This window comes from Leguminivora glycinivorella, chromosome 1 (genome assembly GCF_023078275.1).
Source record: "Leguminivora glycinivorella isolate SPB_JAAS2020 chromosome 1, LegGlyc_1.1, whole genome shotgun sequence".
Taxonomy (NCBI): domain Eukaryota; kingdom Metazoa; phylum Arthropoda; class Insecta; order Lepidoptera; family Tortricidae; genus Leguminivora; species Leguminivora glycinivorella.
The window spans coordinates 20,514,542-20,533,277 of NC_062971.1; the positions used below are offsets into that span (position 1 = coordinate 20,514,542).

Sequence of the window (18,736 nt, forward strand, 5' to 3'; positions counted from 1 at the left end):
TTTCCTAGAAATTCTTTATAAAGTTCTACTTTTGTGATTTATTTCATATTTTTTAAACATACGGTTCAAAAGTTAGAGGGGGGGGACGCACTTTTTTTTCCTTTAGGAGCGATTATTTCCGAAAATATTAATATTATAAAAAAACGATCTTAGTAAACCCTTATTCATTTTTAAATACCTATCCAACAATATATCACACGTTGGGGTTGGAATGAAAAAAAATATCAGCCCCACTTTACATGTAGGGGGGGTACCCTAATAAAACATTTTTTTCCATTTTTTATTGTTGCACTTTGTTGGCGTGATTGATATACATATTGGTACCAAATTTCAGCTTTCTAGTGCTAACGGTTACTGAGATTATCCGCGGACGGACGGACGGACAGACAGACATGGCGAAACTATAAGGATTCCTAGTTGACTACGGAACCCTAAAAAGGTGTACGTATCTGCCCCGCTTCCCCCTACATTTCGTTATAAGTGCGAGAAGTATTTATCGCACGTGTGACGAACGACGTTTTTTAATACAGTTGCGAAAAACACTACTACAACGAAATAAAAGAATCCGAACTCCGAATTTTCGCATTGACATTGACGCAGTATATTTGACAATTCAAAGGCGTATTTTTGAAGCTTTTAAACTTGCGGGCATATTTTCGATTTTGCTATTCATCCAACACAATTTATTTCATTGGGTACCATAAAACATAAACATTTACGATTTGGGACGATTGTTTAATGTATACTAATATTTTAATTCAATCGACCCATTTATGCCTCGATATATTGCAAATAACATTAAATAAATAATGACAAATCGCGTAACATATTAAGGTTTTTAAACGTGCTTGCATTAAGAGACAACTCTTTTGACAGAAGACGCGTTTTGTTCCATTCTGTTTACGCGACTCATTGTGACCTATTTTTTCAAAATATAAACCATTTTATAAATTATGTATAATATGACTAACAGTAAACAATTACATAGGAAATATCAATGTTTTAAATATTAATGCCTTAATAGTATGTTTATAGTTTTATTGTCTTAGTAAACTAGACTAATATTAAAACAACTCGGTAAGTAGTCGTAAAATGGAACGTATACTTTTTACGCACTAGTGCGTAAAAACCAACTTCTCGCACGATAAACAGCCAAAAAACGGGCACTTTTTGAGCAACTGTATTAAAAAAATAATTACGACAAAATTAGTGCCATGTTTCAGTATGTTGTTAGAATTATTTATTGAAGCAACTGAGCTTATAAATATGGTAAAATGGCGGATAGAGTGGTTACCGTAAAACGGGAGAGTAGGGATCGCGGGTTAAGTAGGGCGAATAAGAAATATTTTTTTATTCAGTTGTTACTATAATTTTCTGACTAAGAACGTTTTTGCATTAATTTCATTTATGTGTATAATTTCATTTGTGTGTAAGTATATATTTTTCTTACTTAGTTACTAAATCCAGCTTTTACAAACTCACTGCCAATGTCACGTTGATCCCTATTGAAAAACACCAAATTTTAATCAGAATTTTAATTTTATCAGGCCTTTGTGAGAGCTGCTCTGTCGACTCGGCTGGTGGACACTACAAAGGACCCGAGGGCTGGCGAGTATTTCTCGCAACGCATTGCCCTATCAATACAGCGAGGAAACGCTGCCAGCGTAATTGGCTCCATACCGCAGGCAGAACAGCTGGATGGGGTGTTTTTTTTTTATGCTTGAGTTGCTGTAGTTTTTTTCTTTTAGTGTGTAGGTACTTTTGAAATATTTATAATTTAAGTTAGTTTTAGTTTATTATTTATTATAGTGTACATTAAAATAATATTGTTCAAATTCACAACTGGCGATACCTACACCTACATACTTCGAGATTCGAGACGATGCTTCGTCTTAACTACCCGTAAATTATGCATCTGAAGCACAGTGCATCATAGCGCTGTGAAGTGAAATTTGCAACGAGTTAACAGGAGCTGGATACCTAGCCAACGTTATAATCGTTTATAATATCGTTATCGTTAGGTAGGTTTCAAGCGATTGTACGTTGGCTAGGTACTCTGATCAAGTGAATTTTGTAGTAGATAAGTTACTCACCGTTCTGTTTTGCAAATTCTTGACGCGGCACAACAATCTGACGGGATGTCCAACTAGTCCAGTTATATTTCTTGGAGTGCTAGGATCGAAGTAGGGAGCATTGGCTGATCCTTGCCATTCTTGAAGAAACTCGGCCCGGAAACGTTGGGAGGATATGTCTACTGTAGTGTTCTCTGTTGGGGCATCTGTTCCAGAGTCAGCTGTAAGATAAAACCTCATGAGGTTAAGGTAATAAATAACATACTATTGGCGTTTACTCACGACCTACTTAAAATGCTCGAAATTGAATTTAGCAACAGTGGTAACTGCAACTTATTATTTATTTAAGTTTAAATTTTAAATCTTGTATTGACCGAATATTTTAGAGGGAAGTACGTAAGTAGTTAAGTAAGGTACATAAGTCTATCAGCTGCAAAAGTGGTTGGCGAATTTATCAATGAATTCATTCATAATTTCTCCCTGCACTTATGCAGGTGATAGTACCTACAAATCAAAGTTAGTATTCAGTTATGTACAAATTGCTAATTACAGATTTCATAAACCAATGTACTGACTTTAGCGTGCCATAGTCTGGTAGTGTCATGGCATAATAAAGATTATATAGATTTTCATTAAGACACTTTCAAATAGAAGTATAAAGGAAAACCTTGTGCATGCGAAACCTTTCGTCACAAATAAGCTCAAAACATTTATTCCTTTTTCCTATCTTTATCCATCTTAATTATATTCTAAGCTAAGCTACACCTTACATATAAAATTTAACTATCACTCTAAATAGTCTAAATTAACAACGAACATAAAACAACTTAAGCCCCACGTCACGGTAAGGTTAAAAGTCGCAAAGCTCGTAATGACTCTGAACTAAAACCGCCTCTTTTAAAATTAATGGCTCACTTTGAAGGGGGTCTTTCAGAAGACAAAAGCCAGCTACTACATCGCATCTTATGGTACAGCCTTCACCCCACTCATTCAAAAGCAGCGGACCGAATATGAATAAATATATATACATAACAAGACGTACACAAAGAATTATATTTATGATTTACGAGAACGAACGTCATTTCGTTGAGGCGAACTGTTAGCGTACATTTATTTGGCAACGGAGCAAGAAAGAACGCCTTTATTGCCTGGGTTAACAGTTAATAATGTGCTATTTACGTTTAGGATTTTCTTTCGTTTCATGTTACAAACATTTTGCCTTTTGATGTTCTGAACTTGCGTCTAGAACGTCCGATTGGGGATACGAAATTCGACTTGAATGAGATAGGAAACAATTTCTTTAATCAATAAATATTGTTCATTAAAGCTATTGTACATTTCTTATATTGTTTGGAACATGACATGTTATTTCCAATAAAACATATTTGCGTATTTTTAATCAAAACAAAATTCGTATGTAAGTTATTGAAACGCCATTTTATGAATATTTACAAAATTACTCGTATCATAATATCAATCGTAAAAGGCTCCTTGACATGACTTTCGTGTCTTTCAACCCTTGTCAGTTGCACAAAACACTGAATATTAATTACATAATATATTTATAATGGACTTAGCAGATCTTTTCTTTTGTTTTACATTTTTGTGTCGCATACTTTCAGTCACAGAGAAAAACATTAAACTAGTTAATACGACAAAATCACAAAATTATCACGATCATGTCACACAGAATGTTAAAATGGATGTCACGATTAATCAATTTTCATACAATCTATATTTAATATAATATTTTATTATTTTGCGACATTACAACGTCGATGATGTTAGGAATTTATTACTTTAGAAACAATTTCATTCAAGTAATGTTAGCGCAGCTAGCTCGTCCATCGCGTCTTATCAAAGTAAGGTACTTTAATGCAACTCAATGAACTTTATCTAATTATAATTTTAATAGAAATATTACTCTGCTTTAATAAGCTTCATAATGTATCATAGTAAAGATTAATAGTACATTACTACAGAGGCCGGGATAAAGGGAGTTGTCGGCCGAAGACATATAGACGGCCGAGCGAAGCGAGGCCGGATAGGTCTGAGGCGGGCAACCCCATTTCCCGCCGAGGTATGTATAGTGCTTTTCTCAAACATGGTATGAAATAAATAAAGTCTACTGAAAATAGTAACTTTGGATGGCTGTATCTCCTAAACGGTGCGTCGTAGCTCAAAAATAATCGAATTTTCTTTCCCCTTTGTTACCCTGTATACGCTTATAAAGAAACAAAAAGTTAAAAAAAATAAAAAAAAACGAAAAATTTTTTTTTTGTATGAAAACGCACCCAAAATCAAATATTGTCTAGGGCCCGTACCAGTTGCAGTCGGCACGTCTATAAAGCCCCTTATAGTTTTTTTTTAATTGGCTAAATACCTGGATGTTATGTCACAATTATCTGTGTTTGGAAATTAAAAAAGAAGACTTTGCCGGCCTTGGCCTGCAAGGTTTGTATGAAATTCCATTATCTATCAATCGTCCTAGCCGCACCTGCAACGTCATACTTCGCTGCCAATTATAAGGCACATAACATCAATATTTCATACCATGTTTGAGAAAAATGAATTAATTGTTATCTACAAAGAAATGGCGTAGAGGTAGTAATTATTCACAAAGGACTTTCTTACAATTACCCGTACACCTTCTGCAAACAAAGGCAGATGTTATCATGCCACCCCTGCCTCTCGCTTCACTGCAATAGGTCCTTACATACCGATAACACTCATAATTCATGATTATTCAGGGTAAAGCCGATGTCACACATACGTACCAATGAGGAAGAGGAAGCCATGTAGAAGAGATAGCAATAAAACGGATTTCGCCCAAGTCTGGCCCATTCCGGTAGCGTGCTGAAAAATACTACAGCTTTAATACGGGAATTTGCAGGTTGAAATGGTTTCATATTTGAATAGATTACGGTGTTATAGGTACATTAAGCATTATTATTCATAATAATAATATACATTCGCACTCTTCGAAATATTGTAAATATTATTGGAAGAATTTTTGTGCTTGCAAAGTATGAGTAAGAAACATTTGAATTGTATTTCAATTTATTATGATAAATAATATTTGTAATTTATTTTATTGATTCAAATATAGTGGACGTCAAAACAGAACAGAAGATAAAATCCAAAGAACAGAAGATATATTTTATTTTACAATGAATTAGTCTGTGTCGGACCATTTCGTTTTTTTTGTCTAATTGACATTTAATTAAGAAATTGTTGGCCATGTTTAAAGGGCAAAACAAAAATATCAATTAAAACTAAATTTTCCGACATAACTTGTTACTAATAATAATTCATGTTCCCCTTTACTAGGTACCAGCAGCGGCTGATCCATACAAGCCGATTCCCACCGGCTTGCCTAAAATTGATTACTAAAGATTTGATTATTATTAAGATTGATTATTAATTGATTAGTAAAGTATCTAATGCAAAAGTAGGTTTCTTTTTGCTGTGTTGCCTAGCAGAAATTTTCACCAGCCGCCACTGCTAGGTACTTAACACACACGTAACGTAACACTGTTTTACTGAGATAAGTTGCGAGTAGTTCGTATTGAGGCCATTGTAAAGCATGCATAATTGATCCAGTTGCAAACTAATTGTTATAAGTCATTTTATTAAACTAATTGTTATAAGTTATTTATTAGTAGTAATTTAGTACCTACATACATACATACAATCACGCCTGTATCCCATAAAGGGGTAGGCAGAACACATGAAACTACTAAAGCTTCAGTGCCACTCTTGGCAAATAAGGGGTTGAAAGAAAACGAAACTGTGACATTGCAGTGACAGGTTGCCAGCCTCTCGCCTACGCCACAATTTAACCCGTATCCCATAGTCGCCTTCTACGACACCCACGGGAAGAAAGGGGGTGGTGAAATTCTTAACCCGTCACCACACAGGCACAGGCAGGCAGTAATTTAGTACTTAGTAATAAGAAGCTAAAAAATAATAGTACTTGGTACATGCAATACCACTGTATTCAAATAATAGGTACCATAAAATAAATCATTGTAAGCAAAACAAAGTCACACTAAATACAAATGATTGTGTTACCTTAAGATTAATGTGAAATAAAATAATGAAAAATAAAAAGCAACCGTATTATTACTCAGAGATGTTAAAAAATAGGTAGTGCAATGTATTTAAATACAAAATGCAAATACTTTGGGTTCTTACCTATTTCAAATAAAAATACAAAATAGTTTTACAAAAAGGTATTTGAAATACAAAATGCTAAATAGGTATTTTCAAAATACCTTTATTCAAATAAAATACTTTTTTGACATAAGTTAAAACTTTTATTATAAAGATGTGTTTAAAACACAGAATCATCAGAGGGCCCAGAAACCAGGCTCTATACAATTAACACGTTAAAAAGTGAAGCTAAAAATTGACTGTCCCGAGTCTTTTACCTAATATTATAACAATCAAATGAAAGAGTTATTATATTTCACTATGTATGAAATATGAATAAAAATCCTAAAATAATAGTAATATTAATTAAGCATACATTACAGCTGTACTAAATAGAAATGCCTATAGCCATTACGTCATTAGGTATACGAATCGATATGGATTTTCACCGATTTTTCGATGTTCACGGTCGCTTACTTTTTTTGAACCTTAATTATTGTTGGCAGCAGTGAAAATAAGTGTGTTTTTGTAAAACATTAAATTAAGCGCTTCCGAACGTGTTGTCCCGGTCAGCACATAACTTAAGAGCGCTATGACAAAAAAAGGCGATATATTGTAAAATGTACAATATTTATCGGCAAAATTGTACACTTTACTCATACTAAAAGACAGTAAAAGTACTTGTTTCAGTTAGAAAATCTAATTAACTGTCGGTTCATTAAAAAACATATGGAAGAAAAAGCTTTTTCAATTAGTAATGATTTTTTTTCTGATGCTCGTTTAAGAAAATCCGCGCGAAGCACAGATTTCGGAGCTCTTATTATGTACAATTTGATAATCTCACTCTCATAAATGCGGTAAATTTAAATTCCTAATATCTTGTACTTTAGGCCCATTAAACAATATTTATCATTTAATCCTTTGAAATTGAGAAATTGAAAGTAAAACGAACTCAATTTTGTCTTGAAAATACATCGAAACAAGTGATCATTTCTCCGAAAATCTACATGTTATCGAAGTTATTTTAGTATATAAATAATCTGCACAATGTGCTTAAATTGCTGTTATCCATTTGTCGTTATAATATTTTATCATGATTTTTTGCCAATTTTTTGAAAACTAGCCTTCCTGTCGCTATTTTACCGGCGACGGACGCCTACGATTTCAGTGCCGCGCCGGAGCTCGAGGAGGTGAGACGTATGTTGCTTCGCTCTCCAAGTTTTCATTGCAAACGTCGAGAATATTTATCGTTGTGTGGGTCGGACGCCTTGTTTATACACGGGCTATCCTCGCATTGTGTGTGTGTAAACAGCGACCAACGAATTTGATCCTAGATCCGTAAATATTTGCTTTTGTAATATTTTGTTATGTTTGAATGTTAAAGTATTACAACGTTATGATGATAAATATGCGAAAATTACAATACGGTCAAGATGATAAGACACATCAAGATGGTACTCGGAATCTGATGATGGAGCCAGAAGGTGGTCACCAGTACCAGTGAACCATGTAAGTAAACGACTTCGTGTTTAGGTTCGTTGGGTTCGTCTCAACAAGACCTTTGACAAGAGGTGGTACTCAGGGTCTGATGATGGAGCCAGATGGTGGTCACCAGTACCAATGAACCATATGACTAAACCACTTCGTATTTAGGCTCAATGGGATCGTCTCAATAAGACCTTTGACAAGAGGTGGTACTCGGGATCTGATGATGGAGCCAGAAGGTGGTCACCAGTACCAGTGAACCATGTAAGTAAACGACTTCGTGTTTAGGCTCGTTGGGTTCGTCTCAACAAGACCTTTGACAAGAGGTGGTACTCAGGGTCTGATGATGGAGCCAGATGGTGGTCACCTGTACCAATGAACCATATGACTAAACCACTTCGTATTTAGGCTCAATGGGATCGTCTCAATAAGACCTTTGACAAGAGGTGGTACTCGGGATCTGATGATGGAGCCAGAAGGTGGTCACCAGTACCAGTGAACCATGTAAGTAAACGACTTCGTGTTTAGGCTCGTTGGGTTCGTCTCAACAAGACCTTTGACAAGAGGTGGTACTCAGGGTCTGATGATGGAGCCAGATGGTGGTCACCAGTACCAATGAACCATATGACTAAACCACTTCGTATTTAGGCTCAATGGGATCGTCTCAATAAGACCTTTGACAAGAGGTGGTACTCGGGATCTGATGATGGAGCCAGAAGGTGGTCACCAGTACCAGTGAACCATGTAAGTAAACGACTTCGTGTTTAGGCTCGTTGGGTTCGTCTCAACAAGACCTTTGACAAGAGGTGGTACTCAGGGTCTGATGATGGAGACAGATGGTTGTCACCAGTACCAATGAACCATATGACTAAACCACTTTGTGTTTAGCCTTATTGGGTTCATCTCAATAAGACCTTTAACAAGAGGTGGTACTCAGGGTCTGATGATGGGACCAGATGGTGGTCACCAGTACCAATGAACCATGGAACTAAACCACTTCGTATGTAGGCTCATTGAAATCGTCTCAACAAGACCGTCGACAAGAGGTGGTACTCAGGGTCTGATGATGGAGACAGATGGTGGTTACCAGTACCAATGAACCATATGACTAAACCACATCGTCTTTAGGCTCATTGGGATCGTCTCAATAAGACCTTTGACAAGAAGTGGTACTCATGGTCTGATGATGGAGCCAGATGATGGTCACCAGTACCAGTGATCCATGTAACTAAACCATTTAGTAATCAGGCTCATTGGGTTCTTACTTCTTCTTAATAAGACCTTTGACAAGAGGTGGTACTGAGGGTCTGATGTTGGAGCCAGATGGTGGTCCCCGGTACCAATAAACCCATGTAACTGAACCACTTCGTTTTTTTATGTTATTCAAATATGCGAGTTGATTTTTGGTGACCACAATCTCTCTCTATCATCAGACCTTGAGTAACACCTTGAAGTAATTAGAATTATATTTGACTTATTTTATCATCATATTAATATATACTTTACTCTAATACTTATCATATAACAAAAGCAAACATTTGGGATGGGATCTACTTAAATATGATCACAGTTTATAATTATTACTTTAAATTTTTAAATAAATTTTAACGTAATTAATATTATTTTGCGCTATATTCTAGTCTTTTCGTACAAAATAATGTTTATTAGAAATCAAAAGTTTATATCGAGATAGTAGATTGTGGTTGTTATCAAAATTCCATAGGAAGGATCAAGATTGTTTTGTCCATTATTGTAGTGCGAGCGAGTGATAAGACGTGCTAGAAAGGGTCGGCATATTGGGCTCGCGCGGCGGGTAAAATACCTAATTTCGCCCGACGCCGAAATGTTATAACGCTCTTAAGGCAGACAAAGAAAAAATAGAATACGTGCTCGGTACTATCTATCTTGCGTCAAAAAGTGACAAAAAGCATATTGTATTTTGAAGTGGTAGAAAATGCAAAATATTTGTACTAAAAAGTATTTCAAATAAAATACAAAATAGTTTTCAATAAAAGTATTTAAAATACCAAATACAAAATAGGTATTTGCTTTTATTTCAAATAGTTAACATCTCTGTTATTACTTAGCTACAGATTTTATTGAAGCACTTCGTAATTTATTCAAAGTTCAAAGAAACAATTTTTACCATCCTATGATGTTATAAACTGCTCATCTTTTATTGAAACGGTAAACAATAAACATGGTAGAACTAATCATAGAACGGAAATCCAATTTGGGAAATTCAAGTTAAAGGCCTGTCTTTGTATTAGTATAGAGTATGCCAAATTTCAGCTCCCAAAACTTTATAGTTTAGTAATTAAAAAAAAAACTAAATTTGAACCTTCGATATTTTTTTTTCTGGGCACCCGATTTTAACGTGCGTCACGTATATTGTGCATGTAGTAAGGACAATTATATGATATTAATTTTGTGTTATATTGCCATACAAAAACTTAATATATATATATATATATATATATATATATATATATATATATATATATAAATATATATATATATATATATATATATATATATATAAAATGAAATATATTATTTTTCAAGTAGGCTTATTACAATGCGCATATGAACGTCAAATAAAGCTACAACTATATATATATATATATATATATATATATATATATATATATATATATATATATATATATATATATATATATTACATACCCGACCCGAAAAGGATTATACTATTCTACATACATTTACTTGCAGTGGCAACATCGTAGTAGATTTTTTGGACTCGATTCGCGTGCCGAGATTAGTAACAACTATGTAGGTAACTGTTAGTTAAAATATTTTCGTGATTTTGGGGTTGATCTATAAAATCTATAAAGTTTCTCAGTGTGATCTCACCATAAACGGGTTTCAGTACTTAAATGGTTTTGTTTTTTTACATACTGTACATACGATTTTTTTATTCTTTTGAACGAAATTAATTTGTTGCGTGATTGGTCGGATCAAGGAGTGAGTAATGAGTAGCCCGGCCAGAGCTTCCGCCGCCTTGTTTTTATGGAAAGCATCACTATGCCAACTACCTGTCATAATTTATACTTCGTCGGTGGCAAACAAGCATACTGTCCGCCTGATGGAAAGCGGTCAGCGTCACCTATAGATGCCTGCAACTCAAGGACTGCAACGTGCGCGTTGCCAACCCATTAGAAACTTGTACACTCCGTTTTGCTGCGTTAGCGCCGGATACTTTGACCGGAAACCATGCCTCGTCTTTTTCACACTATCCGATCCGATATCGGATGTCAGTTAGATGTACCTAAAAGATGGCGTCAATAATATAACTATAGGATATCATCCGTACAACCAATGTCTGATCAGATAATGTGAAAACGTTGTAACCCGAGTCCTAACTTCATTTGATTTTCAAACGTCAACACAAATAATTAGGAAGTTAATAGAGTCAAAACAGTCCCGTTTCAGTTGAAACAATGAATGAAATTTGTTATTACGTGTTACTTGGAATTCACGTAATTTCTTTCATAGATACATACAAAAAATATCCTCCTTGTGTTAATTTTAGATTTAGGTAATTTAGTTCATCATTGATTGTAGGATTTGTAGGTATCATTATATTATTTACATAAATAATAAAAAAAAACAACTGCCCTGTATGTTTCACAGGTCGCAAACGCCCGGCCCAGCTTTTATATCCTTGTGTCGTAGTTCTATTCCATGTTCGTGTAGTTACGTTGAGTTGCGATAAAAACACATTCGTTTATGCGAGCTGTAAACAAAATTGCCCCGTAATGCCTGTCACAAACGGGCCCATGTACATACCTAAAGTATATTAAAGGGGTTGGATTTGAAAAGGTATTTTATCTCAAACTTGTGAAATGTGGAGTAAGGTATAAAGAAAAGAAGTTACGAGTACCTACTAGTAGTTGGATTATTCTGTAGTTATGTGAGCAACAACATAGTGTATGTATAGTTAGTTAAGTAAAGGTATTTACGTAATACGCTTCGCAAGATCTAACGTCTGTCTTAAAATTAATTCTTATTTACTCATATTTACATAGTAATAAGAATAACTCATAAGCATCGCCTCACTTATGACGCCAAGGCATTAAAAGTTTATAAACGGAAAATTTATAAAAACTAATATAGCATTCAGTGTTTATGGAGGAAGTTTTTATTTCAAGTGCTTTACTGAGGATAAGTTATAATATGCTACACACTCCTGCTGGCATATTATGTTTCCAATTTTATCATTTATTCACGTGGATAAGACATCTGTCACTTTCACACTGACATACTTGCCAGAGCGTGACGGATACTTTATCCACATAGATAAGTGATAAAATTAGAATCATTATACGTCGGCTGAGTGTTTATTTTGATCATACTTTTCCTGTATTGCAATTACGAAGTTTACTATTAATCACCGGATTAAACATGATACCTACATAGTTTTGCAATTTAAAACAAGGTCGGAAATTTTCGATAAGGGTAGGTACTTCAATTTTCATTACATAGAGATAATGAGTTGCTTTGTTTCAAATAAAATTATAATCCTATCGATTATTATCAATTGTAATTATTGAGTTATTTCAAAATGGTATTTAAGGAAAGGTAATGTCAACATACAATGTGTTGTATGTCTAGGAGAAGGCTAAATTGGGCTTTAAATAAACACATATTATTTCCGCTAAAACATTTCTCGCAATACATGTTGTCTCACAAATGTGACAATTGAACCCTAATCCCAGGCCTGTGTAATTTACCTGAACATCTTATGGGACCCTCATTTTGTGGAAAAGTATCAGATGATTGCTCCATTAGGACTGGGAGTGACATGGACATCAAGTCCATGCTTTGTAAGTCTTTGTACCTGGCCTTTCACGTCAAAATGTGATAGCAGACATTTTTTGGCAATATGTAATCTGTCTACATAGGTCAGATTTAAGGTATTCTTTTCTTTAAGTGGCGATTACGTCACTTTAGTTTCAAGGCAGCCTTTTATTCAATTTACACCAGTCACAATGATACAAGGATGACCGCTCGTTGAGTCTAACCATTTTATTGATGATGTAAGAGAGGGAGCTATTGTCCCAGTGAATATCAATGATAAAGAACATGAGTTACGACTGTATTCGTACAGTGTTTATAAGATTACACACCAATAAGATGGTACCATTGTCATATCAGGTTCAAATCAATAAAGACGCTTTTGTGACGGGCAGGTATCATTTCGTTGTGACATCATATAATCATTGTTCGAATTCAGCGGTTAGAATTTGTAACTTTCATGAAATATAACGGAGGTAGGCATTTAAGTATCATAACTATAATGAGTGACGAACATACGAAATACGGATACAACTTTGAAAGCCATTTGCAATCTAATCAAATTTGCATTAACTTTGACGTTACCTACAATAAAATACTATAATTAGTGAGCATATTTTATACATAAGGTTAGATAACGAAATATATACCTATTGTGTTAAGATTATTGTCCTATCCATTAGTTGTATTATGCATTTTATGTAAATAACTGAGCTAAGCAGCTGTATGAACAATAAAAGCATGTCTTTCTGTGCAATTAATCAATTTAATTTTGCTAGTCAATATACTCGTAGCTGTCGTAGATGTTTCAATAAATCAGAAATTATGATCACTGTCAAATTTCAATTTAAGTATGTACAGTGAGCAAAATTGCATGGAAAAATTATGAATGAAATCATTGATAAATTCGCCAGACACTTTCGCAGCTGATAGTACAAATAAAATGAAAAAAAAAAAAACAGAAAATCGAGGGGGTCAGGTCAATTCTGCAGACATTTTTCTATTTAGAAAAACACTTGATTTCCTGGCTATAGTTTTGTGGTGCTTTATATTTAAAAAATGTACTTGTACCCATATACCAATAAAAAATAAATATCATTTGACCGGTTATATTTAGAAACTGTGACACCTCTGTAAACCACCCTTATCTATTAACAAGATGAAGTCCATGCGAATGAAGTCGTGGCCTATATCAGAATTTTAATTAATGATTTTCAATGAGATTGTTTGAAACATTTTGTTTCTTTGTTAGGTTCATTAAGTACTTTTCTTTCGAAATACTGAGTTCTAATTTTAGCTTCGTTTTACTTTCCCAATTGTGTGAGAACGAACACAGCTCCGTTGTTTGCTCAATTTGGACCAAAGCCATAAGCACAAGTTGTAAGTGCTTGGGTACAAACAAAAAATAAATTAGCTTTTTGCTTGCTTCGGTTACTAAGCGTACGTTTTGTAGTAAAATAAAACGGACAAGTGCGAGTTAAAGTCGCCCATCCAGGGTTCCGTATAAGTTATATTTCAGTTTATTACAAATAGAGTTTGCATGCTAAGAAAATTCATTATTACCTTGTGCCAAAATTTTAAACTTAGGTAGCATACACTCAAACATAAACTAACTCCTGTATGCCAAAAAGAAAAAAAGTAGGCAGGGCATATGAAACTGCTCAGAAAATTCCAGTGCCACAAAGGGTTGAAAGAAAATAAAATTATGACATATTTCAATGACAAGTTGCTAGCCTTTTTCGTACACCACAATCGAACCCATATCCCACAGTTGACTAGCCACCCACGGACAACACCCACGGAAGGAAAATGGGTGGTAAATTCTTAACTCGTCATTACACGGGACCAACATAACGAACCTATTTTTTTGTATTGTAAATAATGGTTAATATCAATTGAATCTATATTTATAATTAATGTAATCTAGTCTTTATTACTAAAATTTCCCGTTAAAATAATGTTGAATAAACCTCCAATTTATAGTAGCTTAATAATTATTAATAATAATATAACTTTTTATATAACCGGCTGGACACAAAGTAGGAACAGTGAGCTGCGAAATTGCATGGAGAAATTATGAATGATAAATTCACCATGCACTCACTGTACCTATCTACTTCTCAGTGGTAATTATTGTAGACTTACTTCTCAGTCGTAGCCTTCTTTCATATTTAAAAAACACGCTACGCTACCCATGCAAACATATCGCATCTATTTTTCATCCTCAAGTAAGAGTTCTCCAAGGGATAAACAACGTATCATAGCATCTCCCGAGTTTTTTTTCCGGTTCGCATCGTTTAAGATTGACTCGGTCCCCGCAGGCAATGCGAAGTAACTTTCTTATGAGATCCGTCATAAAAAAACTCTTCCATGAATGTTACAAGTGTGTTTCATAATGCGTCATATTTAAGGGATGTATATAGATTGTATGATTAATCTTTGTAGTTCGCCATATGAAGGGAAGGGGCGTCTTATTGAGCTTTGAAGTATGTAGGTCGACCGACGAACGAAATTATCTTCGTGTTGGAAACTTTTTCTGAGTTATGTTCCATCAGAACTGCTTGAAACTTGGCTGTGTTGATCGTATTCAATCTTCCGAATCGTCTTCGGATCTCTAAATCTGACAAGAATATTGATTTATTGTTATCGTAGCCGCGAGATAACTGGAAGTGATTCTTAGTAGGTCAAAGCTCACTATTGTATTTGAATAGCTTATTTTGGTGTAGGTATATATGTGTGTTACTGACACGTAATGGATTGTAAGCAATCATTCATTTTGTTAAACAAATGTTTTATTTATACTTTTAACTAGTGGGTCTGAAAGCTGAAGGCCTTTGCAACATGCTCAAAAACGCAAATTAAGTAAGAAATAATTATTAGATAGTTGGTTCTTAAAGTCATTATAAGTATCACAGTAAAGTCACGATACATAGTCTAAAGCGCCATATACCTACGCTATTATGTTGGGCAAATTCCGCATTTTATAAAATTTCCAAAACTTGAATCAAAAAGTTTGGTTAATCATGAAATCTGGTTACAAAATATCATGAGAATTGCGACCTGTAGAGGAAATATCCGGACACAAAAAAAATCGAGTTAAACCGTAACCTACACTGTCGCTGCGGTCAATTATCTTACTGTGTTTCAGAGGTTGTAAACAGGCCAATTTTAAACTCCTAGAATTGTTGGATTGCTGGAATAGTTACTTTTAAAGTAATCTTTTAACAACCTCTACATATTTATAGAATTTAAAAGCTTGATTAATTAAGATTTATCAGATGTAAAATACAATAGAGTCAACAACACTATTCGCTTAACAGCTTTGTTTATAGGTACCTCTATGCAAGGGGTTACTAGATATATATTATTACTATACAAAATACTATCAGCGGCAGAGTGGAATAATCCCCGTAATTAATTAATGCAACTAATGAACCTATTTACATTTAACTGTGCCGACTCTGAAATGAAACTCTGTGACGGATAATTGAATATCAGTTAGACAAAGCGTAACTAAAAATAAAAACGTGATAAATACAAAACTCTTGGCAAAGAATGCCTTTTTGTACCTTTTGGCGTAGAAACTCTAGGTCAATGGGGTCCCAGCGCGAACAAGTTGTTCACAGAAATCGCGAAGCATCTGGTTGAGGTGACTGGTGACCGAAGAGCTGGCGACTTCCTCGCACAACGTATCAGCATTGCGATACAGTGAGGAAATGTCGCCAGTATCCTTGGTACAATACCTCAAGGGCCTATTTTAGACATTAGCTAGCTTTTAAGTTTAGTCTTAGTTTATTATGTAAATATGTTCATGTAAATAAATGTTTACACCCCAAAATAAAAATATAAAACATCTATTTGATCATCTCATCTTCTCAGCATATTCGCGTCTACTGCTGAACATGTGCCTCTTTCATGGATGTCCATTCCGTTCTATATCCGGCGGGTCTGTGCCAGGTCGGCCCTGCCGTCATTTTGATGTCGTCCGACCATCTGCCTCGTGGTTTCCCGTCACCTCGGCTTCCCAGTCTAGGCAGGCAACCATGGTCGCGCGATAAATAATAAAACATCGCCTGATGTTTTATCATTTATCGCGCGACCATGCTTGCTTGCTACTATAGCCCCAGGACTATGGCTACAAGAATATTATTTGTCCATAGAATCCTAAAAAGTGATTGGTGGCTGGTATATCGATCGTTTCTGGTCGTCGTCATTGAAATAGTAAATGTGCTTCACTCATTCGTGACTGACAATCTAAACTATTCCAAAACTTTCTATTCGTGTAGTTCGGTTCAACATAATATATGGAATCGTACCTATACGTTTAAATAATAATATAATAATAAATCATTTATTTCGAGCAAGTTACACTCATAATATTTGTTAGTAAAAGAAAAAAATAACTGAATTCTAAGGTATGTGTTAGTGCTTAAGCCTAAGAATACTTATAACTATAACTATGTACATTTTCTTTTTTCTGAGTACGGCACATGTAGCCGACTGCAGCGTAGCAAAAAGGGAGAGTCCAACCTGTCCCCTATCATCTTCATGACGATGTTGGGGCTGGCTGGCTAAATAAACGCAACGTGCCGCAGGATTCAGCCACAAAGGGGCTTTCTAAATTAAAGTTACCTTGGCAATATACCGAATACCTTTTAATTATAATGAACCTCGTCACAATTTCAGTAGGTATACGGTTCAAAAAGCATTACAAAATTTTATTAAGGGTATATTATATACTTACCTTTTTTTATTCAAAAGTGTTTATTCGAAATAAATTAAATGATCAAAACATAAAGCCATGCTTAACATTACAAAAATGGTAATAATAGAACGTAAACACAAATATTACTCTTATAGTTTACAACTGGATCATGTTATCATAAACAACGTTACTGGTGAACGGTTACTGTTTATATACGTAGATACATAGATAGTAAGGAAAGATTCATACTTACTTGATTAAAACGTACTCAGCTGCGTTTAACGACGGCTATTAAGGAACTTCAGACGAATGTTGTGTACTCAAAGTAAAATGTTTGGCAGTATCTAATTTATATAATGGAAAAGGGCAATGACAAGTCACAGACAAAATTAATTAAGAGTCTACGATACGACCGCAATTCTTCAGATTAGGGCCATTTTATTTGTACCAGGAGAATCCATTAGGCTGGGTATGTCATCGTGACTTGGCGGTGAAATACTACAAAGGACCGCCTAATATTTACGATCACTCATTCGTATGTCACTTTACCGTGACAGATTGCCGCTCAGCGGCGACTTATAGCTAATCGCACATGAGCAACCGTTCCCGCCTACGACACACGTTTGAAACTTATCACCAACTTAATCGAGAGTTCACAGCGTTGACTAATTCTCAACATGTTATTGCGCTCCGTCAAAACTTTCCTGAATAAATTGCTTCGGACTCGGGTTCAAAGTGTGAAGTTCGCTTTCTACTTGGCTAATGTTTGGGGGTATAAATCAATTAGTTATTTTGACAAGTGGCGGGGTCGCGGGGGAAGCGATCGGCGCGGGCGGGTCCCGTGGCGTTACCGGCGGACTGCGGGGCTTGTCGCGGTAAGCGCAGCGCGCATGCGTTCTAGTACATACCACGAACACGCTTCTTGGTACACTTTTCTCATTACCCGTACTGGCTAAATTGCAAAACCGCCGGCCGTTGAAGGTACGATAAAGAGTCCGTCGTCAGGAGATGTTACCACAGAAAGTAATCACCAAAACAAAAAGCCGGAACTACCTTTTTTCTTCCCCAGTAATTCACACCCGACTTCGTCTCATAATTGACCAGTAAATTAGCATAAAGTCTGAACAGCGAAATAAAATTTTACCAGAGACGAGGATTAAAGAATTATTCAGAGTTTATTTCCTTCCAACAGGGTCTGCTCTTATCATTAACCAATTAACGCAGTTTGTTGGTAATAATCCGACCTACCCTAGTAATTTAATTTCTGAATTGTGATGGTTGCGAAAATGTGGAACTTTTCTTATACGCACTGCCAAGGCGTGGAATTCCTTGCCGGCGGCTATATTTCCGAGCTCATATAACCCGGCAACCTTCAAATCAAGGGTGAACAGGCCCCGTAGCCGAATGGCATTTCTCCGACGCCAAACGAAAGCGATACGCCGCTGGCTCTGTCGCGCCAATACGCAAGCGCGATAGAGATAGATATCTACTAGCGCTTCGT

The 18,736-nt window shown here is 35.4% G+C and overlaps 1 protein-coding gene across 1 annotated transcript in view; it reads right to left on the reverse strand.

Annotated features, from left to right (window-relative positions):
* The window catches only part of LOC125230689 (igLON family member 5-like), a 42,240-nt gene extending 24,164 nt beyond the window's left edge, over positions 1-18,076 (reverse strand). Inside the window, exons 1-3 of the mRNA XM_048135947.1 lie at positions 17,489-18,076; positions 4,850-4,928; positions 2,094-2,293 (exon numbers count right to left, since the gene is read on the reverse strand). Of these exons, the coding sequence (XP_047991904.1) occupies positions 2,094-2,293; positions 4,850-4,916 (267 nt within the window). The 5' untranslated portion in view covers positions 4,917-4,928; positions 17,489-18,076. The remainder of the gene's footprint in view (positions 1-2,093; positions 2,294-4,849; positions 4,929-17,488) is intronic.
* Between the last annotated feature and the right edge of the window lie 660 nt (positions 18,077-18,736).